This window comes from Larus michahellis, chromosome 7 (assembly GCF_964199755.1).
Source record: "Larus michahellis chromosome 7, bLarMic1.1, whole genome shotgun sequence".
NCBI lineage: Eukaryota > Metazoa > Chordata > Aves > Charadriiformes > Laridae > Larus > Larus michahellis.
In genome coordinates this window covers 53045005-53066049 of record NC_133902.1, presented here as the reverse complement: position 1 = coordinate 53066049, position 21045 = coordinate 53045005, and the positions used below count along the sequence as shown (strand labels likewise).

The 21045-nt window shown below is 36.5% G+C and overlaps 2 protein-coding genes across 5 annotated transcripts in view; one reads left to right on the top strand and one right to left on the bottom strand.

Moving 5' to 3' along the window:
- The first annotated feature begins 643 nt into the window (after nt 1-643).
- Nucleotides 644-16614, top strand: MAP3K19 (mitogen-activated protein kinase kinase kinase 19). Its single transcript, XM_074594776.1, has 9 exons — nt 644-919; nt 5502-5572; nt 6125-6206; nt 7030-7271; nt 7910-7953; nt 10140-12584; nt 13778-13927; nt 14142-14839; nt 16392-16614. The coding sequence occupies exons 2-9, from the start codon at nt 5533-5535 to the stop codon at nt 16456-16458; spliced, it is 3768 nt and encodes a 1255-aa protein (XP_074450877.1). The 5' UTR covers nt 644-919; nt 5502-5532; the 3' UTR covers nt 16459-16614.
- Nucleotides 16615-21043: 4429 nt separating this feature from the next.
- The window catches only part of CCNT2 (cyclin T2), a 25452-nt gene continuing 25450 nt past the window's right edge, over nt 21044-21045 (bottom strand). For all 4 annotated transcript variants that reach the window (XM_074595027.1, XM_074595028.1, XM_074595031.1 and 1 more), the window contains one exon: nt 21044-21045. This exon is cut by the window's right edge. The gene's annotated coding sequence lies outside the window, so the exon portion shown is untranslated.

The following is a 21045-nucleotide window of genomic DNA, read 5'->3' as shown; positions in this document are numbered from 1 at the left end:
TCACAGCAGAGGTACTCCAGCCTCTGATCATCTTTGTGGCCTCCTCTGGACCCGCTCCAACAGGTCTGTGTCCTTCTTATGTTGGCAGCGCCAGAGCTGGACACAGCACTGCAGGTGAGTTCTCACGAGAGCAGAGTAGACAATCACCTCGCTCAACCTGCTGGCCACCCTGCTTTTGATGCAGCCATCAGCTAGGAGCTGAGGTGTTCCCCAGGCCTGGTGGTCCTGGTCCAGCCTCACAAAAAGCAGGCTGTGTGTCCCCCCTGTCACCTGTGCCACCGTGTCCCCAGGGGACATCAAACCAGTTCCCTTCAACCCCTAGCTACTTTCAAAAAAAAAAAAAGAAAAGTATTCTTGAAGTCTGCTGTTTAAGGCTGCCAGAAAGGAGATAAAAAAACTATTAATGAGTATCGGGGAGTGTTTAGGTGAGGGGACTGAGTGCAAAGTTAAAATGACATAGAAACAGATAAGGTACTAAAAGCATAAATGGAGGTAAACAGAAGAGAGAAATACGCTGCTGGGAAAACTGGTTTGTGGTTGGAGCTTCAAATGCTACCCTTCAGTTCAACTTGTGTTGAACTTGTGTTTTCATAGGTCACTACCGCTCTCTGAATTAAACTCCAAGCAAAATGCCCCCCTCCCGGGGCCGGGGGGGGGAGTTACCTCGGCAACATCGTGTAAACTCAACAGCCTCGTGTAGCAGGAGGTGCCCGCAGGATTTGCCTGCAGAGGAGGCTGCCTCTGGAGTACTACAGGCTCTGCAGTCAGAAAAACATGCCAAAAATAAAATCAAAGTATGTGTAATTACTGCTTTAATTCCTTGCTGTCCAGCAAAGGAAGACAGCTGTGAGCTAAAAATGCTCTGTAACTTCTCTTTGGGTTGCTGTGCCTGTTTCATACTTCACTACTGAAGCACCAGGTAAGATGTTGTTTATGCCTTTTTATAGAACCTTTTCATTTATTATTTTGAAGGGGTTTTTGTGTATCCAAAAAAATTGCAAAGTTTGGAGAAGTTCACCATCTAATATGACTGTTAACAGACTATAATGGGATAAACATTTTAATGGATTATCTGGTGTTTAGCATAAGAGAAATCAAGAGTGCTACCTTCTATAGCTACTTTTGCACAGTTCATTGGATGACCTTGGTCATCAACTAGAGGTCATTCAATTTTCCTTTATCTGTTTCCTCTTCTGTAAACTACAAATGACAGTACTCTCTGATGTCTGTCTGCTACGTAGTTATAAAATAACACGTGTTCCTCAGATAAAAATGTTATATAAAGTTGTTATAAACATTAATTCAATCAAGGATAAATGCATGAGTCTTTTGGGAAGGCTGCTACATGCTTCCAAGTAATTATATTTTTTGCTAGTAAAATCAGAAGCAAAAGGCTAATTCTTTTCCTGACTAGCAGTATTGAGTGGCAAATTACTACTGAATCCAACAAAAGCCACATAGGCCCTTCATTTCCACTGACCTCTGTAGTGATTTTGAAATGGAACGATTCCGTATGGAATGACAGATGCATTGATTGTTACTTTCCATCTGTTCCATACATTTTACCATTGATAATATTTAGAAATTAAGTGTTTTTTCCCCATACATTGGCAGTACTACTGAGAGCCCTGAGCTCAGCTGCAAAGGAAAAAAATATGTATTTATAAATAAACTAAGAATAGGAATTTATGAGGAAACTCAAAAAAAATGAAAAAATCCCAACTGCCAGAAGTAGTACCCAAGATTGCTGTTAGGAATAACTTGTAATAAAATCTGTGATAAATGTTGAAAATGTTATCTACTACTAGGTGTGGAAGATGTATAAAACAGTATTTTATTCAGTTGAGTGGTGTAAGGACAAGCAACAAAGTAAAAATACATGTGAGGAAAAGAGCAGGGACAAAATAAAATTTTGTAAAGAAATTAGCAACATAAGGGCAACTAGGTGCCCTATTTGTCACAGTTCTACCTATCTATGGATTTATAAACATAAACAGAATTTTCTAAAAAAAAACCACCTTTCTTTTAGCCTGCCATACAGTTTAAGTTCTAAAACAGCTTAGTCTGGTAGCATGTATATGGTGGTTATGCAGTATTTTTGTGTGAGAGGAGAATGTATTGCAGCAAATTAAATTGAAGTTGCGAATGCAAGAACATGGAAACATTTTTGTGAAAGATAATTGTTTTAAATGGACATAATATGTATTTCTTACACGGTTAAATAGGAGAACCCACTGCCACATTATATCAGTTATGTCAGTACAACAGAACATTTCATGTAATCCAGAAAGGAGTAAGATATTTATGCTGTGCAAAAAGTTAGACCCTGTTCAATGACATTAGCAGGAACATGCATATGTATACAATATAAATTGTCATATTACATATTTGATTAGCTAGTAGAAAAATCATTCCTTGTAGGCATATTATTACATAACTTTCCATTACGGACTTCATAATATTCCTGTCTAGCACTCAGAGTTACCCAATGTAAGAATTTGACACTGTTATTCATATATGTTTAAATATGCATATTCATATTCATTCACTAACATTCATACACATAAGATATCTGACAATATCTTATTTATTTAATAAAGTTATTAACTAATATTCATTATTGTATTTTCTTTTATTAGTTTCAATTCCCTGTCTTTAATTACATTGGGTGTTCTTGTCAATTGAGAAATAGAAGTTCGCTACATTTTTTGGAAAGACCCCCAAATCCATCAAAACTATTAATTGAGATTAATTTTATTTTAAGAATTATCTGTCTAGAATTCCAAGTGTTCAAATCCTTTGACTTCACCCTCTTATGTTTCTTCTCTAAGAGTCTGCAATTTTTGATTGTTCTGTGTTGTTAAGGCTAGTATCATCTTATGGTATTGTTAACCTTTGAGTTTAATCTTAGAAAAGAGGGTTGATGTTTTCATAACCATGAAACAGTTCCCAGTACACTTACTCACCATATTCAGGAATAATGTTAACTGTAAACAGGATCAATATTTCCCACATATAGCTATATTAACCAGGAGGGTGACATTTAGCTCCTTTCTCTTTTGCTGATTACTTGTCAGAAAGGTTCATTACAATCTTCTATTTAAGGGTAAAGCCTAATAAAAGCATCTTTATGTGGAAAAAAACAATGTTTGGGGACAGCTTGTTCCCACTGTGGGAATTCAGTAATGGCTGAGTATTGATGATATAGTATAGGGGGTAACAGTTGTATGAAACAACATTAAAACTTAAAATCACAATGGTGGCATTTTCAATTAAAAGTGTGGGAAGAGTGTTATTCTATTTTGATCTTTTCAGTGTTTTTCAACAACTGTCAGTTTTAATTTTTTTACCAAAAGATACCATTTTCTTCAGAAAGAAACACCACTTAGATCAGCTACCATTAGGAATACAGACACAACAGACGGAAAGTTTTAAATGAACAGCATAATTAATTCAAAATATATGCTGTGTTTTATTTCTGAAAACAATCTCAAAAATAAGTGTGCCCCACTGAATTAATGTATTGAAAAACTTTACACTTTCAGATAATTAGCAGGGTTTTTTTTCTATGATTTCTGATTTCTGGAGCTCAGGTAGCTTTGTAAGATGATGCAAACATCCGTGCTAGGTGTGAGAAAAGAATCTGCATGTCCTGCTTCACAGGTGTGTGCTTTAAGATCTGAACAGTTGTGAAATCTTGGTCTCGCTGAAGTCAGCAACAGGGCTACCGAGTATGTGAGTTTCCTCAAGCATGTTCTTTTCTACAAGTGCAATTAAATTGCACTGCAACTAAACTACTTTCATACAACTTTCCTTGTAGACTATGACTTTGCTGTCAGTTTGGACAAGCACCTAGCTGTCTACTGTTACTTCTGCATGCAGTTGTTAACATAAGGTATAGAAAATAATTGTCCAAAGAGAGAAAATACTTGCTGTTTTAATTTCCTGACACCGGCTTTTTTCAAATGTTCATTGTTTGACTTTGCTGTTGTGGGCTTGTGGATCTCCTTGAAAATCCTGTTATGTTAAACTGAAAATACAAGGCATGAGTACTCACAATGAACATTATTCTTACTTCTGTTTATGCCTGAATTTAGAAAGACTGTAAAAGCATAACTTGCAATATGCAAGCGATTATTTATGGATAAATTAATCTGTGTATGGACTGATTCAAAGTTGGAAAACTGATCTCTAAAGATATCAAAGCACTGTTTGGGAATCCTGATGGAAATCTCTTTTAAGCCTGTCGTAGGTGTACAGAGCTCATACATCCTCATTGAAGGCCAGCAGTTTACAGTCCGAGACTATGGATGGTGCACGGATAACTCTGTTGTTCATTTTCTTGAGCTACTGTTATGTCTCTGAACAACCAGGATTTAAAATATCAAATGTTTGTCATAGTAATTTAATGTAAGCTTTAAGGTGTTTTGGTTTTATAAAAGTAGTACAATTTCAGTAATATATTTTTCTAGACATACAGAGGTATTAAGATGCTCACAGAAAGGTACACTCATGGTTAAGATACTGTTTCTGACAATGCAATAGCTTTAAGTGAGAAACAAAAGTTAACTACTAATAAGTTCATAGGCTAACTCTGTCTTGGCTACTGAGTCTTGGTTATATCAAATTTATTCAGATGCCTGGCATGCATCCCAGAAATTCAATGGCAACAAAAGAGGCAATGCTAGTTATTTTTTATTTTTTATAATGTGTACAATTTTTAAACACCTAAAAAATTTACCTTTGTAAATATTCAGAAATAATACATTGCTATTCATGCATTTATGAATTTGTAATAGGTCTGAGATAAAGAGTGGAATTTATACCTTGTCGATGTCAATGAGATTTTTGTTAATGTTTTCAGGCAAACCAGTCTGGACACACTGCCCAGCTAAATTTTGAACATGTGTTTAAAACCATACTGTATTATGGGACAATTACTTCTAAAGATGCTTAAAAATTATTTACAAAGTAAATGGTATACTGCTCTGAAATTTATAGAAAGATTACAGTTGACTTCATGTTTCTTTGGAATAAGCGATCAAAAAGATTTGTTGAGGCTGCAGTGTACAAGCTATTCTGTGCTCAGAAAGTTTTGGATGTTGAACCTCTTGCTGAGAGACGGTTTTGACCAAGTAAAGAAAGATATAAGTTTAATTCAGATTTGGTTTCTCAGTAATATGTTAAAAATGCAATTATCTCACAAACGTGAAGTGTTGACTTTCTGGTCCGACAGCAAGGTTGATATCAGCAAAATTATACTGACAGCTTTCGTGTCATATTCAACATGGCATATGTTGAGTTTTTAGCAATAAAAACTGTCTGGACTCTTTGGTTCTGTGTATTTACGGGACAGCACATTAGATGTTAAGTTATAATATTTTTAATAATTTCAAGTACTTTTTAAATGTTGCTTTTGTCTTATGGCTCTGAAATAACGAAATATAAAGTACTACTTTGTACATGTGAATTGTAAATAAATTAACAAAACCTTTTTTCAGGTTTCTGGACCTTAATATATCTAAGGACAGCATGTCTGAAAACCAACAAAATAAGAGGAGAAGCAAAAAAGGTAGTCTTACCAAAGTTTATATGTATGAAGTGTAACATGTGGCATCTGAAGAAGAAAAAGGACAATGTTAACTTGAAATCTGGCTACTTGTCAAAAGCAAGCAGCCACAAAAAAATTTGAAAACAAACTCAGAGTTATTTTCCACCTTTGAAAAGCTCCAATATTTGTTTTGGTTTTCATAGCTTTCCTATTTTTAAATGTTCTAGTTTTGTAGAGTTTCTGTCAATATTTTTCTTATATTCTGTTCTACTGAAATAGGAGCTGTAATTGGAATTTTTTTAGATGTTCTTTGTTTTTATAGTACATTGAATTAATACATTTACTTAAATAACTAAGAATAACTCGGATTTATGCATTCACATTTCCAAAAATTACAACAGGAATTATATATAGGTATTTCAGTAAAATAAAACATGCTCTTTTCTTTCCCGATAGTTACTTCCTGTATTTCTTTATAATAATATTTTAATGTTAAAAAATAACTGCATCTGCATTGTGTTACTGGTCAGTGACTATTACTGCTTTTATGCAAATACTATTGTATCGTTGCAGATTGTGGAAGTGTTGCTCTTCAGAATGCAGATAAGATAATCAAAGAAATGCATCACCCATACAAAGCTCTAGGAAAAACCAGGTAAGTAGTATGAATATTTGATTTGCAGTTGGGTATGCAAAAATGGAGACAAAGCAGGTAGTAGTCTATAAGCAAGAAAAGATTTCCTTAGTGCCGGATGTTAAATACAGCTATATATGTTGTGTAGTGTTTCTGTGTTCCCACTGTCAATTATTGGCCATTGCTGGAAGCAGGATATTACACTAGATGAACAAATTATTTTGTACAATATGAAAAAACATATCGTATATGGTTTAACATCAGCATTTGACTTATTAAGAACAGACAATTATCTTGCGTACAACTTCAAGATTAATTCGGACTGTACTTCTGTACCTCTTTTCTGTCACAGTATTTATCTTTTTCCATATTTGGATTTTTCATTCTTCAGAAACCAGGTGGCAGAAATCTGAGGTTTGCCTGCACAACCTCTATTCTTTCAGGCAGGCCATAGCATATTTTGTAAATAACAAAGGCACATCTGGTCTTCAGAATTCTTCTGACATCCTTTCCTGGTGATTCATAAAAAATACATACTGGAAGCAATTAGTTTTTGTCAAGAAAGGGAAGGTGGACAATAAGTTTTTCCATTCCTATTGTTGCTTGGTTTACATCGTTTGTCATTCATTCTCACTTGTAGTCAATCTCTGGCATCGCAATAGAATGCTTCCAGGGAGAGCCACAACTTCCCAGATGGAAGAAGAAAGAAAACATACTTTGGCATTCTTGGATCTTACAAACTTCTTGTTCACATTGTTCTCCAGTCATATGATTATTTGAACTGAGGAGGCTCTTTCCACATTATTTTCACACTGTATTTTATTCTTTTGGTTTTGCCCTTTAGCCAAATGGCACCAATATCCAGACCGTGGCCAGATCAACAAGTGGCATGTTTTCCAAGTGAAAATCAGTTAGCATTACAGATGAGACATCACACTTCTTTACCGTTCTTCCTGAAGAAAGAGAACGTAGGGCATGACTTTGACTTCAGCTTTCTGCTACAGGCCTCCTGCCCACAATCCAACATTTCGAAATCAGTTATGGATTTAGATGATATTCAGATAATAAATACACAAATACAACAAAGTAAGTTCCATTTTCAAAGTCACACGTTTTAAATAAATTATATATTGCTTATCAAATTAGATGGCAAAGCTGTAGAAGTCTTTCTTCTTTAAACTTTAAGTTGTCTTTATGTCTGTCAGGCTTCCTCATGTAGTCTTCAGCCATGTTGACCCTCTGCTTTAGTTACGTGTGTGTGTGTGTTTGCAAAATGAAGGAGACAAAGAGGAGCAATGACACCATTCCTGTATAATGAAATCGAGCCCAGGAAATGTAAAGTGTAATTCTCTGTTGTGGAGTGGGGCCATGATGGCATCTCTTTAATTTTTTCCTCATACTGGCAGTATTAATTAGCCACATATCGAAGGTAGCAAACATCTGAAATTGAGGAGAAATATTTCCTTAAATTATTAGAGTCAATATGTTTTAAAATTATCATATTTTATAGTTTTCTCTAGAAAATGGAACTGTGAAGTTCAGTATCAATTAAATTTCAACTTGTAACTTTTTTCTGCATAGCAGATTTATAGCATAGTCCTGCAACCACACATCAGACAGATTCTTGGTCCCCAGAACCCTACAATTTGAAATTAGTTTATAATGAAAATTGTAGTCTGTTTAAGAATTTCAAATTAACATTTCATTTTTTTTTTACTTTTAAGGGTTAAATGTAACAATGCTAAAAACCAGGAACAAGAGATCTGAGGTAAGGTGGTATTATGTATAAAACTGAACACTGTTAAAAATACTATATGCTTTCAAAACCTTAAAAATAGAAATACAGAAAAAGTATGTTCCTCTGCTTAGTCTTTTTTTTATGAACATCAAGTATTTTTACATATATTTTATATATATATGTCAGCAAATCTTCAGGTGTATGTCAGCAATTTGTCGGTAAGGTGTTACATCAGGGATTTGGGGGGGTAAAGGGTTGGACATTCGAAAAGTTATAAACCCTTTTAAAATAGAAATATGTGACTTATTATAGAAATACGTTAAAGTATGTACATCCTATATGTTAAACGTTAGATGTCTAGTTTTGCCAAATTTAAAAAAAACACACAATTTTCTTGTATTGAGTGGTAAGGTAAAATTGAAGCTGAACTGAAGAACAATCCTGATAGTAGATGATTGCTGAAATTTATTGTGTTAGCAAATAAAAATGTCTTAGGATTAAACATATTTGACATGAAATTTTGTGATAAGTGTAAATAGGATTCCTGACAAAACTTTTGTACTTAGAAATAAGCTAGAAATTTTACATGTATCAGTGCTTCACACGACATGAGCCTTAAAAGTTACAAAAGATCAAATATACTGTATTTAGAAAAAAGATAATTTGGTGTTTACAGATAGTAGTTAATAGCCCTTTGTACAAAAGACTTAACTTACTGAATCAGCTGTATACTTTAGTGAAACCACTGAAGAATACAACAGTATTCACAGGAAAAAAGTAAAGAAAAATATAGAAGTAATAGCAAGAGTTCTGACAGAAGGTCATAAAAAGGGCTATGGAAAAAACATTTCAAATGGAGGGAAATCTTTAAGAAAAATAATTTAGCTGACCTCATTATGATTTAATACAGCTTTATTTCATGTCTTAGACTCTGATGATTTCTAGAGGCATATAATTTGGGATAAACTGAGCATTCATATTAATGCTGCGGAGACTAGACAAAGCCTTCAGAATTGTAAATTTCAAACCGGCACACATTGTGTTTCCTGGCACATTCAAACCTCAGTTTGCCCTTGGAATGCAAACAAAAATTTCCTGCAGATTGCAAACTGATGTTGAATATAGACATGCAAATGAGTACTCAGAGCATATGACTGTGTGATTATTTCTATTGCATTCATTTGCATAAAAATATACAGTATATTCAAGCTTATTTCTTCTCCATTTCCTACAAAATAAAGCAGAGAAATATTATTTTTAGGAAATTATTCTCCCTGTTCATCTGAATAATCTCAACAAACTACTCAAATTCTCAGATCTGTACTCTTTCAAAGATACGTGATACCTTTCAATTAATGGGATGGGAAGAGAAGGTAGAAGGGAGGAATAATAAAATACATCCCCCCCCCCCAACAGACTGCTGTGTTAGCTGCCATATAAAAATGGCCTTTGCCTAGCTATCCGTTTAACTTCACTGATAGTGAAGTGCAGACTGTGCCATCTTCTAATGTACTTAAAACTCTGTGAGCTAAATCTGTGGTCCATATAACATGGTTTATGGAATTTTATAAGACTACACTAAACATATGGAAGATCTGTATGTTTAGACTTATAATAATGTCTTTTAAAACCGATAAATAATTTGTAATAATTGTTTTCTCCATGGATAAAACAGCATTCTGTTATAAATGTCTAGCTTTTTCTTTTTAAAAATTGCTTACATGAGATCTAGTTCCATTGGGAATGTAATTATGGGTGCCGGCACACTTTGGAGGGTTACATAAAAAGACTTTAAGTATCAGCATAAGAGTGGTGCTCTCATTCAGTGAGACTGCACAAAAAGAAAGAAAATTTGGCACATGAACCCACTGACCAGCCTATGAATTCTTGTAGCAAACATTCTATGTGGCATATAACATAGTTAGTAACTGACAACATGATTTGTATGTGCAGACGAAGCTTATTATTTTTAAATCATGGAGAATGACTTGTGCTTAATAGCAAAAGATCCCACTTTCTGTACTGTGAAATACTTAGAAATAATTCTGGATGTGAGAAAATTCAGGTATTTTCTCAGGGTTTTGATATTATACTTCATCTTGGTTAAATATGGGAATGTATAAAAGAATAATCCTTTTCTACTTGGTTCTTAGTGATTAGATTTTACCTGCATCTGTTGTGTAGCACATTATTAACGGTTTTTATGGAAATTACAGTTTCATTTGCCACCAGTGACATTTCAGCCTCTAAGAACAATTCATCTTGCTCCTCTAGAGGATAATATTGTCAATGAAAGCACCAACATCAGAAATATTTTGAATATTATGAACTCTATTCCTCAGCCTGTAAAACCAGTTACTAAATTTTACCAGTATCAGTTAGACAAGCTGTTAAAAATGCACACTGAAAAGTCATCAAAACTGACTGTGGCTACCATTTCTGATAAGTTGACTCCAGTGAAAGACCTGTACTACTTCAGCATGAGTAACTATTATAAGTACCCTAGGAACAAGAAAGAAGAAATTCAAAGCAATTTAAAGTGGAGGGAAGGTGATGTAGCTACAAATACTGAAAAGAATGACCAGATGAAGTACCAGTTTTCAGTGGCTTGTAAGAACATAGATTTTATGACGCAAGCCAGTTTCTATGATGATAGTCATCCCTATTTGAGCTCAGGTAATGCTCTGATAAACTGTGGAATATTTACAGTTCAGACAACACTTAAAATGTCAAGCAACAGAGATGTCTTGAGAGCTGGTGATGAGGAAAGAAGAGCAAAGAATTGCTGTAGAACTGGTCTAGAAGAAGGAAATGCTACAGAGATGATACTGGATTATAGACCACATGAAGATGAGAGTGCAAACTTTGTGCTTGACATTCACGGTTTAGATTCTTCCTGTAAAACTGAAATGAGAGAGGCTTACCATGCCTTAGAAGATTATTCTCTATCTGCAGGAATTCCCAGAGTAGAAGTGCAAGATCCTTCTGTAAAACAGACAGAAAATAATGTTTGTCTCTCTGGATTTGAAGTGGAAAAAGAAGCAATGTCAGAAGCAACTTCAAAAGATCAAAGTGAGCTTGTACCTGTTGTTCATGTTACATTCTCTGAACAAGAACCAGCTAGGGAACCACACATTGCTAAAGAACCTGCCACAAAAAAGAGTGTCATTCGTAGCCTGCCTCCTCATGTTACTCGGAGCTTCAACATTCTTGCTCGCAAAGAAAATGACAAAAGTAAAATAAAGATGAACAGAAAATCTAAAATGAGTAGCAAGATAAAGGTATCTGAAGACTTAGTTGCTTCTGATGAGATTTCCACAAAATGTAATGCCAAGAATCAGATTTTCCCATCTTTGGAACTGCCACATCTGGAATCTGAGACTTCCCTGAAGCGTCAAAAAAAACACCCTCAAGCAGGCAAAGACCATTTTGCTCAGAGTGCTCAGAAACTTAAAAAGCAAAGTTTCTCCTGCAGTTGTAAAAGGTCAGTTACATTAAAGACAGCTGTTACTCCACTTTCTCTACCACATGCAGAGTCTGCTTCAAATTTTGTAGATCTGAAGTACAGTGACATGTTCAAGAAAATAAACTCAAATGACAAAGGCCCAGGTATTTATGAAATGTTTGGAACTCCTGTCTATTCCCACATGCGTGAGCTTGATGAACATGAGAACAGATTTTATAGAGATGTTTGTTCTCCTCCATCTGGGAGATGTACTGCTAGCACCTGCAGATCTACCTGCAGCAAAGGGAGACAGAGCAGCCGAGTAAGAAATACTCAAAAGAGAACATATTCTAAGCCAAAGAAGACCATACCTGGCACTAAACAAAAGCAGAAAGGTTTAACTACAAAGGACGGAAGTACCAAGTTGAGTGACAGCAACGCAGAGCAAGATAATGTAATAACTTCTGATTCAGATTTTCAAATAAACACTTCAATGAGTATGACATTGTTTCATGAAGACACAGACCATCAGCTTACATTTTTAGAAGAACTTTCACAATCTACTAAGCAAAATAAAATTTTTTCAAATTCAAACTTATCAACTGTTAAAGAAGCTTCCTTGGAGCAGTCTTTAGACAGTCAGGATATATCCAACCATCAGAGAGCTGCTACAAGTAGCCAGAATCTTCTTCAGTTCAGTGATAAAGACTACAGAGAATGTGTTGCTCTAAGTAGCCATCTACTAATGACAGAGCACAACATTTGTGTACCCCAGTGCAGGGTGGATATGGATGGCTGCAAAGGCCTGGAATCAGACCAGGCCTCCTTCAAGTCTAATAATAAATGTGAAGTATTGCCCTTTTCAGATAGACTGGAGTGTCCCTCCCTTACAAAAAAATTAAATCCCAATTGGGCATACACACCTCAAAATAGTGGTTTGGCAAATGAATTGACTCAGCGTTCAGTGATTCCGACAAAAAATGTTACAAGCCCCAGTTTCCAGACAAGTCAAAACATTTTGTCCTGGGCAGATAATAAGGATGTGACCGATGACTTGCTTTGTTGTCTGGCTGAAGAATTGCTAGTGCTTGAAGAAAAGGACATCAACTCTTCACGAACAAAAAATACAGGTTCTAAAATGCAAAATACACATACTAAAGAAGATGAAAATATGATAAATGGAGATGGAGCAATAGTAAATAGTGCTCCAGAGAAGGTAAAAGTAAATTCTTGTAACTTGCTAGCTCCTTTGATTGATGCTTCAACACAAGTTTGGATAAAAGATAGGAAATGTGTGCTCATTAATGATTGAATGTCTTTTCCTTGGGCCAGCTGCCCACTGATTGTTCCAGTGCTCAGTTGAGAGCCCATTTTAGAGGCTGCATGTCAGGACGCAAGCCATGTGGTACTAAGGCATGACAGCAATAGCTGTCAAGGCTTATATGGGGGTTAAGACAAATTTAGAAATTTTAGCGATTAAAAAGGAGAGGCTATTTTAACTGAAGAGCATGTATAAGAAGGTGCTGGGGCAAGGCAAAAGATCTTGACACCTAAGGAGTATGAAAAGACACTGCAAATGGTTCTTGTATATCCAAAAGGGCAATTTTCTTGAATCTCTGAGTGCAACCAGATACTTTTCTAGGTATTGGCTTATCAGACAGACTCAAGGCTGTTTAATTAATGTTTAATCAAAGCTTCAAGGTCAGAAGGCTTAGATTCTTGCTCTCAAGTCAGTTAAGAACCTTCACCTACTACCATGTTTATCTACCGGTATTGCTTCTCCTTGGCCCTGTTAGCTTTTTGTCTATTTAAATTACAAATTTATAAGGAAATTTCTTTCACTACATGTTGATATACTTCCTTATGCTTCTGCAGACACAGGTGCCAATCATGTCCCCATTCTCACTTCTCCTAGGGAGATTCATGGCTAGATGGAGTAATTATTATTGTCTTTCCAAAGCAGGCTCTTCCTCTGAAATCATGTCCAAATTGTTTTCAGGAGACTTGGGTTACATACGTTACCTAGAGCAAGGTGATAGTTATATTCATTCTTCAGCTTAGCAAACTGTACCTATGTGACAAAAAAAATGTAGGAAGCAGATATATATCCTGTTCTTTTAAGTGTTCCTTCTGTCTGTCTTCCTCTCACTGGAAAAAGATGTCATGCTATAGTCTTCTGGTTATGCACTATTGTGATATATACTTGAAAATATTTATGTAGTATAGCAATTGTGTTGATGAACTGACAAGTGAGTATATATATGATTAAATAATTAAATAAATAAATATAAATCTATAGAGAAGAGTCATGCCAGGTAAAAATTACTCCTTTTAAAAGATGTAAGGATAATACAAAGCCTTTCTTTTCCTCCCTGCTTTCTCTCCGCACTGACCATCATCTTCAAGCAGAGTTACAGTAAAGCCTTTCTGGCATCAAATGAAGAAAGTGACCTGCTAAACTTTGACAAATCTGCTAAATTACCAGGAAGCAGTTTAACTAACAAAGATCCTATCATGTGGACAAGAGGTGAAGTCCTTGGAAAGGGAGCCTATGGCACGGTAAGTTAATGTCTGAATATGTTAAGAGATGCGCTGGTCATCTTTGAGCTACATCTTACCTTGTAACTGATTGTTGTCCCATTCAACAAATAAATATTTTGGATTATACAATGAGACATGAAACATGACAAATAATACAACGATACTATTTAAAATAAGTAACTGCTCGGTTTTATTTCATGTTTCGTTTTAATAAATGCTAGTTTCATTGTAGGTATATTGCGGTCTGACAAGCCAGGGGCAATTAATAGCTGTAAAACAGGTTGTTTTGGATACATCAGATCAACTCACTACAGAAAAGGAGTATCAGAAGTTTCATGAGGAAGTTGATCTTTTGAAGACATTGAAGCATGTCAATATTGTAACTTATTTAGGAACTTGTCTGGAAGACAACATTTTAAGCATTTTCATGGAGTTTGTTCCTGGTGGCTCAATTTCTAGTGTTATTAATCGTTTTGGTCCATTGCCAGAAATTGTCCTTTGTAAGTATACAAAACAAATTCTGCAAGGGGTTGCATATTTGCATGACAATTGTGTGGTCCATAGAGATATCAAGGGCAATAACATTATGCTCATGCCAAATGGTATAGTAAAGCTAATTGACTTCGGCTGTGCCAGGCGTTTGGCCTGGGTAAGCCTCAGTGGCACACAGAGTGAGATGCTCAAGTCTGTGCACGGGACTCCATACTGGATGGCACCAGAAGTTATAAATGAATCTGGATATGGAAGAAAATCAGACATCTGGAGCGTTGGCTGCACTGTGTTTGAGATGGCAACAGGAAAACCGCCACTGGCTTCCATGGACAGGATAGCAGCCATGTTCTATATTGGAGCCCACAGAGGACTGATGCCTTCCCTACCTGATCGATTCTCCGGCACTGCAGTGGATTTTGTGCATGCGTGTTTAACCAGGTATGTAGATTTTTACCTGAAAAATGAAAGGAAAAATGCAGATAGTTTGTATCATAGAGAATGTTGGTGGGAGCTTAGGTTACCTCTTATATGGTACATATGACTGTTTTGTAAAAGCATAGGGTTTTCAACATTTCAGGAAAGCCTTTAAATAATAGTATACATAGAAGAGCTTTACCCTCCATAATGGTATAAAAAAATCCCTTACACAGTCTATTTTTGTATGCCGTATACTCAGAATTTACTTTCCCTGTAATTTTCATGCAGAAACATGGCACCATTGAGTTTTACACAAAATGCTTGATAAATGTCTTTGCTGTGCCTTGCTGTTCCAGTATCACATTGGCTGAGTCTGGGCTCCGTCAGGCAAGTTGTTTTGAGGACAACATTCGAAATGAAAGAGCTTTCACTCAGTTCTTATCTTCTGCAGTAGAAAAATCTATTATCACTGCCAGTCCAGGAAATACATACTTATTCGAAACACAAAGTCCTCTATATAAAAACCCCAAAACACCAGCATTCACCCATTATAAGAATTATTTTTGTGTTTTAAATATCAGCTTTGTCACAGATGTTTAAATAGACTATCAATTTCAAGAGATAAGTTCCTGATTATGGATAGTCTCTATAAAATTAAAAGCAGGCTTTTACATATCTCTAAAGACCAGATTTGAGCACTAGAGAGAAACAAGTTATTTAGTGGGTATGGCAGTGGTCTTGGAGGCAGGACACCTGATTTCTGATCCCTGGATTAGAATTGTTATGGTATGGTTACTGTTCCTGTGGGCCATATAAGAATAACCGGAAAAACTGTGGACTGTATATAGCAACATCATATATACTTTGATTCAGAGAGAACAGTGTTTAAAAGGCAGAAGGAATTGTTGGTTGAAGCGAAGATACAGATATAAAGCATTTACCTTTAAAAATAAAGTATTTAACTTTTCCAAAGTCAGGATGCACGTGTTGCAAACTTTTAACGTATAATCTCACCATGTCCTAAATATAAATGCCTCCCTCATCCCACCTTCCCCGTTAGTTTATTATTTAAGAAATCAGTGTCCTTTACTCCTTCCCCTCTTTTTTTCTCCAAATTGAGGGTTCAAAAAGCCCAAAGCCCTTGGCTTTAGCAAGCCAATATTGTAATTACAGTACTGTAATTCCATATGGGCTCCTTAACATGCATGACATTAATTGGAGATGACAGAACAGCCTGATTGACACAGGATCAAACAATTGTCACCCTCCTTAAATACATTTATGGTGCACCTGAAACGGCCACATTAGCACAATTATTCAAAGTTTTCCAAGGAATTTAGAGGAACAAAGAATGATTTCTGTATTAATAAAATATTTCAGTTTTATAATTCATAAATTCCAACAGTCTCTTCCCATAAATCCTGCCTTCCTTTCTACCAGCTTTATAAAAAAACCTAAAAATATGTAATGACTGGAGAAATGACAAATAAAAAAGGCTAAGTTTGCATTTAGATTCTACATCACAGGCATGCATATTCATTTTATGTACTGATTTTTCAAACCCTTAATGCAGAGATCAACATGAACGCCCTTCTGCTCTGCAGTTGCTGGACCATCCCTTTGTGAAAGGAAGACAGTGAATTTTTCAAAACTCTTGCCAAATGAGAATACATTTTCCATATGTGAAAAAAGATCAGAAGGAACTGGACTTAAAAGTGACAGCATATTAGAGAGCAATTATGTACAAAGACTCTATTAGACAGCAGTATGATTAAAGTAATGTTTTTTGCAATGTTTGTGCTCATTGGAGTGGGCATTCCTTCACTGTGACCACAGGGCCGCGTTTTGTTGTATTTGGAGAGACTTTAAGAGAAAAAAACCCCCACACATCGCCATCACCGGTATGTGACAGGCAAGGTAAGTTGTAGTGTCAGTTTGTCTGTAAAAAGCTATGGAACGTATGCTATTGGCAGAAGGCATTCCAGAGCTGAAAGAGCTGTGAAGGCTTTGCGGGAAGCTCTTCTCAAACTCATAGATATGTCATTAAGTGTGCCTGTGATGATCCCAAAGGAACCCCAAACCATGTAACTATATTGGCACAAAACATGCTGAAGCTTTAATTCAGCTAGATGGGCCCTTTAATTTTTAGCTGGTGAAAAAAATAACTAGTTTTTGCGTACATATGTTGTTTCTTTGTTACTGAGGTACGGTATCACTATGAGATACTGTAGTGATAGTGACGAGAGATACCCAGGTGTACACATGTGCATCTTTGTTAAGCTTACATTGAGATCATTTCCTAGTCTGGCTAGAATTATGAATCTAAACTTCATGACTGTCTTTTCTCAACAAAGTAGTGCATTTTTTGGACAGTTTCAGGTCACAGAATGGTTGAGGTTGGAAGGGGCCTCTGGAGATGCTCTAGTTCAACCCCAGTGCTCCGAGCAGGGTTGCCTAAAGCAGGTTGCTTTGGGTATCACCAAGGATGGAGACTCCACAGCCTCTCAACAGGCAACATGTTCCAGTCTTCAACCACCCTCATAGTAAAGATGTTTTATGTTTGAACAGGCTGTCTTGTGTGTCAAGTTGTGCCCACTGCCTCTTGTCCTGTCACTGGTGGCACTGGAATCTGGCTCTGTCTTCCTTACTGCCCCCCGTCGGGTATCGATACGCATCAGTACAATTCCCCCTGAACCTACTCTTGTGTCATGGAGTGGCACATTTTCTGCGTTCAGAGCGATGTGTTGTAATTCTCACCCTTCTGTTTGCCGGTACAGAGCAGCAAAAGCAGAGGAGTGTTACCTTTCCCTTGTTTGCAAAGGCTGTAAAGTGCTGTTGGAGTCACTGGACACTTGCTGCTCTTTTTCAATCGCCTTAATCTGAAATAGAACAGCAAATTTGATTCTGAAACTCAAACTGTTGAGTGAGCACTGTGTAATTAGATGACATGTAACAGTCTCCATCTGAAATAATTTCTACAGTTAGTATAACTAGCTCAAAATTAAATTTGAAGAACATTATTATGTATTAATAAAACAACAAAAAAATAAGCAGGTATTACTATTCAGGCTGTCCTTTTTCTGATAAGGCTTCTTTCTGAGTATTTTTCAAATTTAAAATTTCAGGGGAATGAGAGACTGTAGAAACCGAAAATTGTTTTCACCGCATCCAAATGTGGCGAGCCTAACACCTTTGTGAGCACCTGGGCTCCGGGCAGAGCTGCAGTAAAACTCAGTTAAGGGCTCGGCTCTCAAGAATTCAAGGCCCTGACTTCAGTGCCAGCGGTAGCATGAAAATTAGTGTTTTACCAAAAGCAAAGAAGGAATTTCTAAGTTTTATATAAATCAGCTTTCCCCACAGCGCTAAACATTTTAGTTACTCAAATAGCTCTCAAACTTTGTTTTATTCCACTAGCCTGACTTCAGAGAGTTGGTCTAAACTTTGTAAAAGCAGAGAGAAATCAGTACTTCTAGCAAAATTCTTTATTAGTAGTTTCTGCAGGTATAATGTCACATAACAATGACAGAACATTATGCCAGTATAAGAGAAATCCTAACATCACAGTAATCTTCAAAGTTCAAACAGTTAACAGTCCCATTTCGAGGAATACTCTTGGTCTTCATGCCAAAAAATCCGTGGCAGCTTCACATTAGGGTATCTTCACGTTAAAGTACCGTGCAGGATAAAGGTAGGAGCCCTGGCATATGAACTCAAGTGGAATGTACATAATTCCATGATGTACATTAAATCTTCTCAGATTAAGGTAGTGTCTCCAACAAAGCTGCAAAGTAAATATGAGGTTTTATTTAGCATGAAATGAAACTGAGGTGACTGCCGTAAGCAGGGAAAGAATGGGAATGCTCTAGGATATACAGGTAATTTAAAAATGTCAGAATTACAAACCCCCCTCCTTATGCACATTTTATAAGCAATACTAACATCTTTTGTTAAAGTCTGAGTTCTCCAATATTAAGGTTATTAGTTATTTGCAATTTAAATGTAATGTTTAATCCAGCTGTTTACACTAAAATTAGTCTCCAACTTCAATGTCTGTAAAATTTTGACCTGAGTTTTTAATCAAAATGTGAAAGCACATTTTTGCTTCTGTTTAACCAGACTTAGAGAATGAGGTGCTTGGTTAAGGCCAGCACTTGCAACAAAGGTATTTCAGCTTAATGACGCTGGAGAACAGGAGGGATGCGATTGATTACATCCCGACCCAGCTAAACCAAGAAGCAGGGTGGTTTGGGTGCCTCGGGTCACTCGCCTGAGTCCAGTCTAGTACAACATTCTATAATCAAGTCTAACTTTGCATATTTCTTACTTGTTAGGATCATAGATTTTCACATCACAATCCAGGTAATTCAGATACCTGTAATAAGGTGTCTAATGTGATAAGGGGAAAGGGTGAGAAACCTTGAAAACCTTTATTTTCAATGAAAAGTGACTCACTGAGGAGGGTCACACTTGCTTAGTTATTTATAGTATTGGAACAGGGCAGGCGCTAATGTTTTAAAAAGGGCACAGTCTTCATTTCTAACAGCAGTGAGGACCCCCTTACAAAACGTGCAGGCTGCTAAGTAGTAGGTACGAGCACTTTGCTGGGATGCCAAGCTTCCTCGAAATCTAGAGCTTAAATTTGAGAACCTGAAAGTATGCTGTCCTTTTATCCTTCTAGGGGATACCTAGCATTTCTTTTACTCAGTAATATTTAAAGCTCCGAGCTGTTGCTCAAATCTGAGGAAAAGGGAGGGTTCTTTGGGATGCCAACCCAGATATTTTACACTGGTCTTGAAACTACAAACAGCAACATGATGTAAAAATTTGCATCTCAAAATACACAGCCTTTTTTCTCAAGGAAGCAGACATTGAGCCCAGAAAATCCAGTGTCTTTTGAGATTATTTGGGTTGAAAATTAGTGCTTTTTCCACAAAGTTCAGCAGGAACCAGTGCCATTTCCTAGAACTCTCCTCTCAGCTCTCCATTTCTTGCACGTAAGTGAAAAAGAAGCGTTCTGCAGAGGAAGGGCTCCCGGCACACACAGCAGGGTGCCTTTTCTCCCCCACCTCCCATGGGGACCCCCACCAGCAGACAGCTTCAGAAAGTGCATTTTAGAGGCGGTGTCAAAAAATGCAATCTCTGAACTATGGGAAGAAAACGGTGTCCTAAGTGCAGGAAGGTAGAGGAATCAAACCCAAGTACTGGAACTTTTAAGGTTAAAAATGTGATTTGGGTTTGCTGTATCCACCTTAGGAGAGGCCAGAGAAACGGTCATTCCCAGTACCAATCCGAGAGAACGCTCCTGGCATTAATTATATATATATTTTTTTAAAGATGTAAGGGAGTTAAGTATTTCAGAGAAAGGAGGAATGAATTAGCTAGTTTAGTTCGGCATAACTTTGTCTTTTAAACATTTATTTTAAAACCAATTGTGGGGATGCGCATTTACATCCCAACTAAAGAAAGCAAACAAAGCGTTTGCTCCGTCCCCTTCACTGCAAAACAAGGATTGGGAACCTTTCCCCTGAGGTCTTACAGAGACCCTTGGGATGCTCTTGTCACCCACCCCCTCACCCCTTCCCCCCCACACTACCCACTGCTACAAATAAAAGAAAATGAAATAAAAAATAAAATGAAGCGGCGCCAGTCACTATACAATAAAATTACAGCCTCTCCACCCCAGGGTAGAGTGAGGGAGCACCGTAAGAGGGCATAACATTTCTAGAATTTGCTTTTTAGGTATCAAATACCTGATCACCAGAATGTAAAGGAAGCAAAGGAAACCAATTAAACTTCAGCCTTTCATGCATCCCACTATTTGACTGATTTGTTAAAAATTGGCAATGTTTTGCCAATAACTGAAAAGGCATCTTCTTTGTGTTTAAAAATGAAGCTGGAAAATTAAACATAGTAAAATGGGATAATTTCTGCACAACAGAGGTGAGGTAGGGAATTTTATTGAAAATACTTTTTTTTTTTTACAAGTTCTTAGAAATAAAGTTGTTTTTTCTAATCTCACACAAATGGCTGTACCTCAAAAAATTCGACTATGCTAATATGAAACATTTATATTTACAGTTAGCCAAAAGAATATACAGAACTGCCATTTTATGCAAATACCGAAGTACGGGATCACAGTGAGATACAGGACTTCAGCACTCCCACCATTAGGAACAGGTTAAGATTCAACATACGAAAGAATCTCACTAGTCTACAAACCTCATATC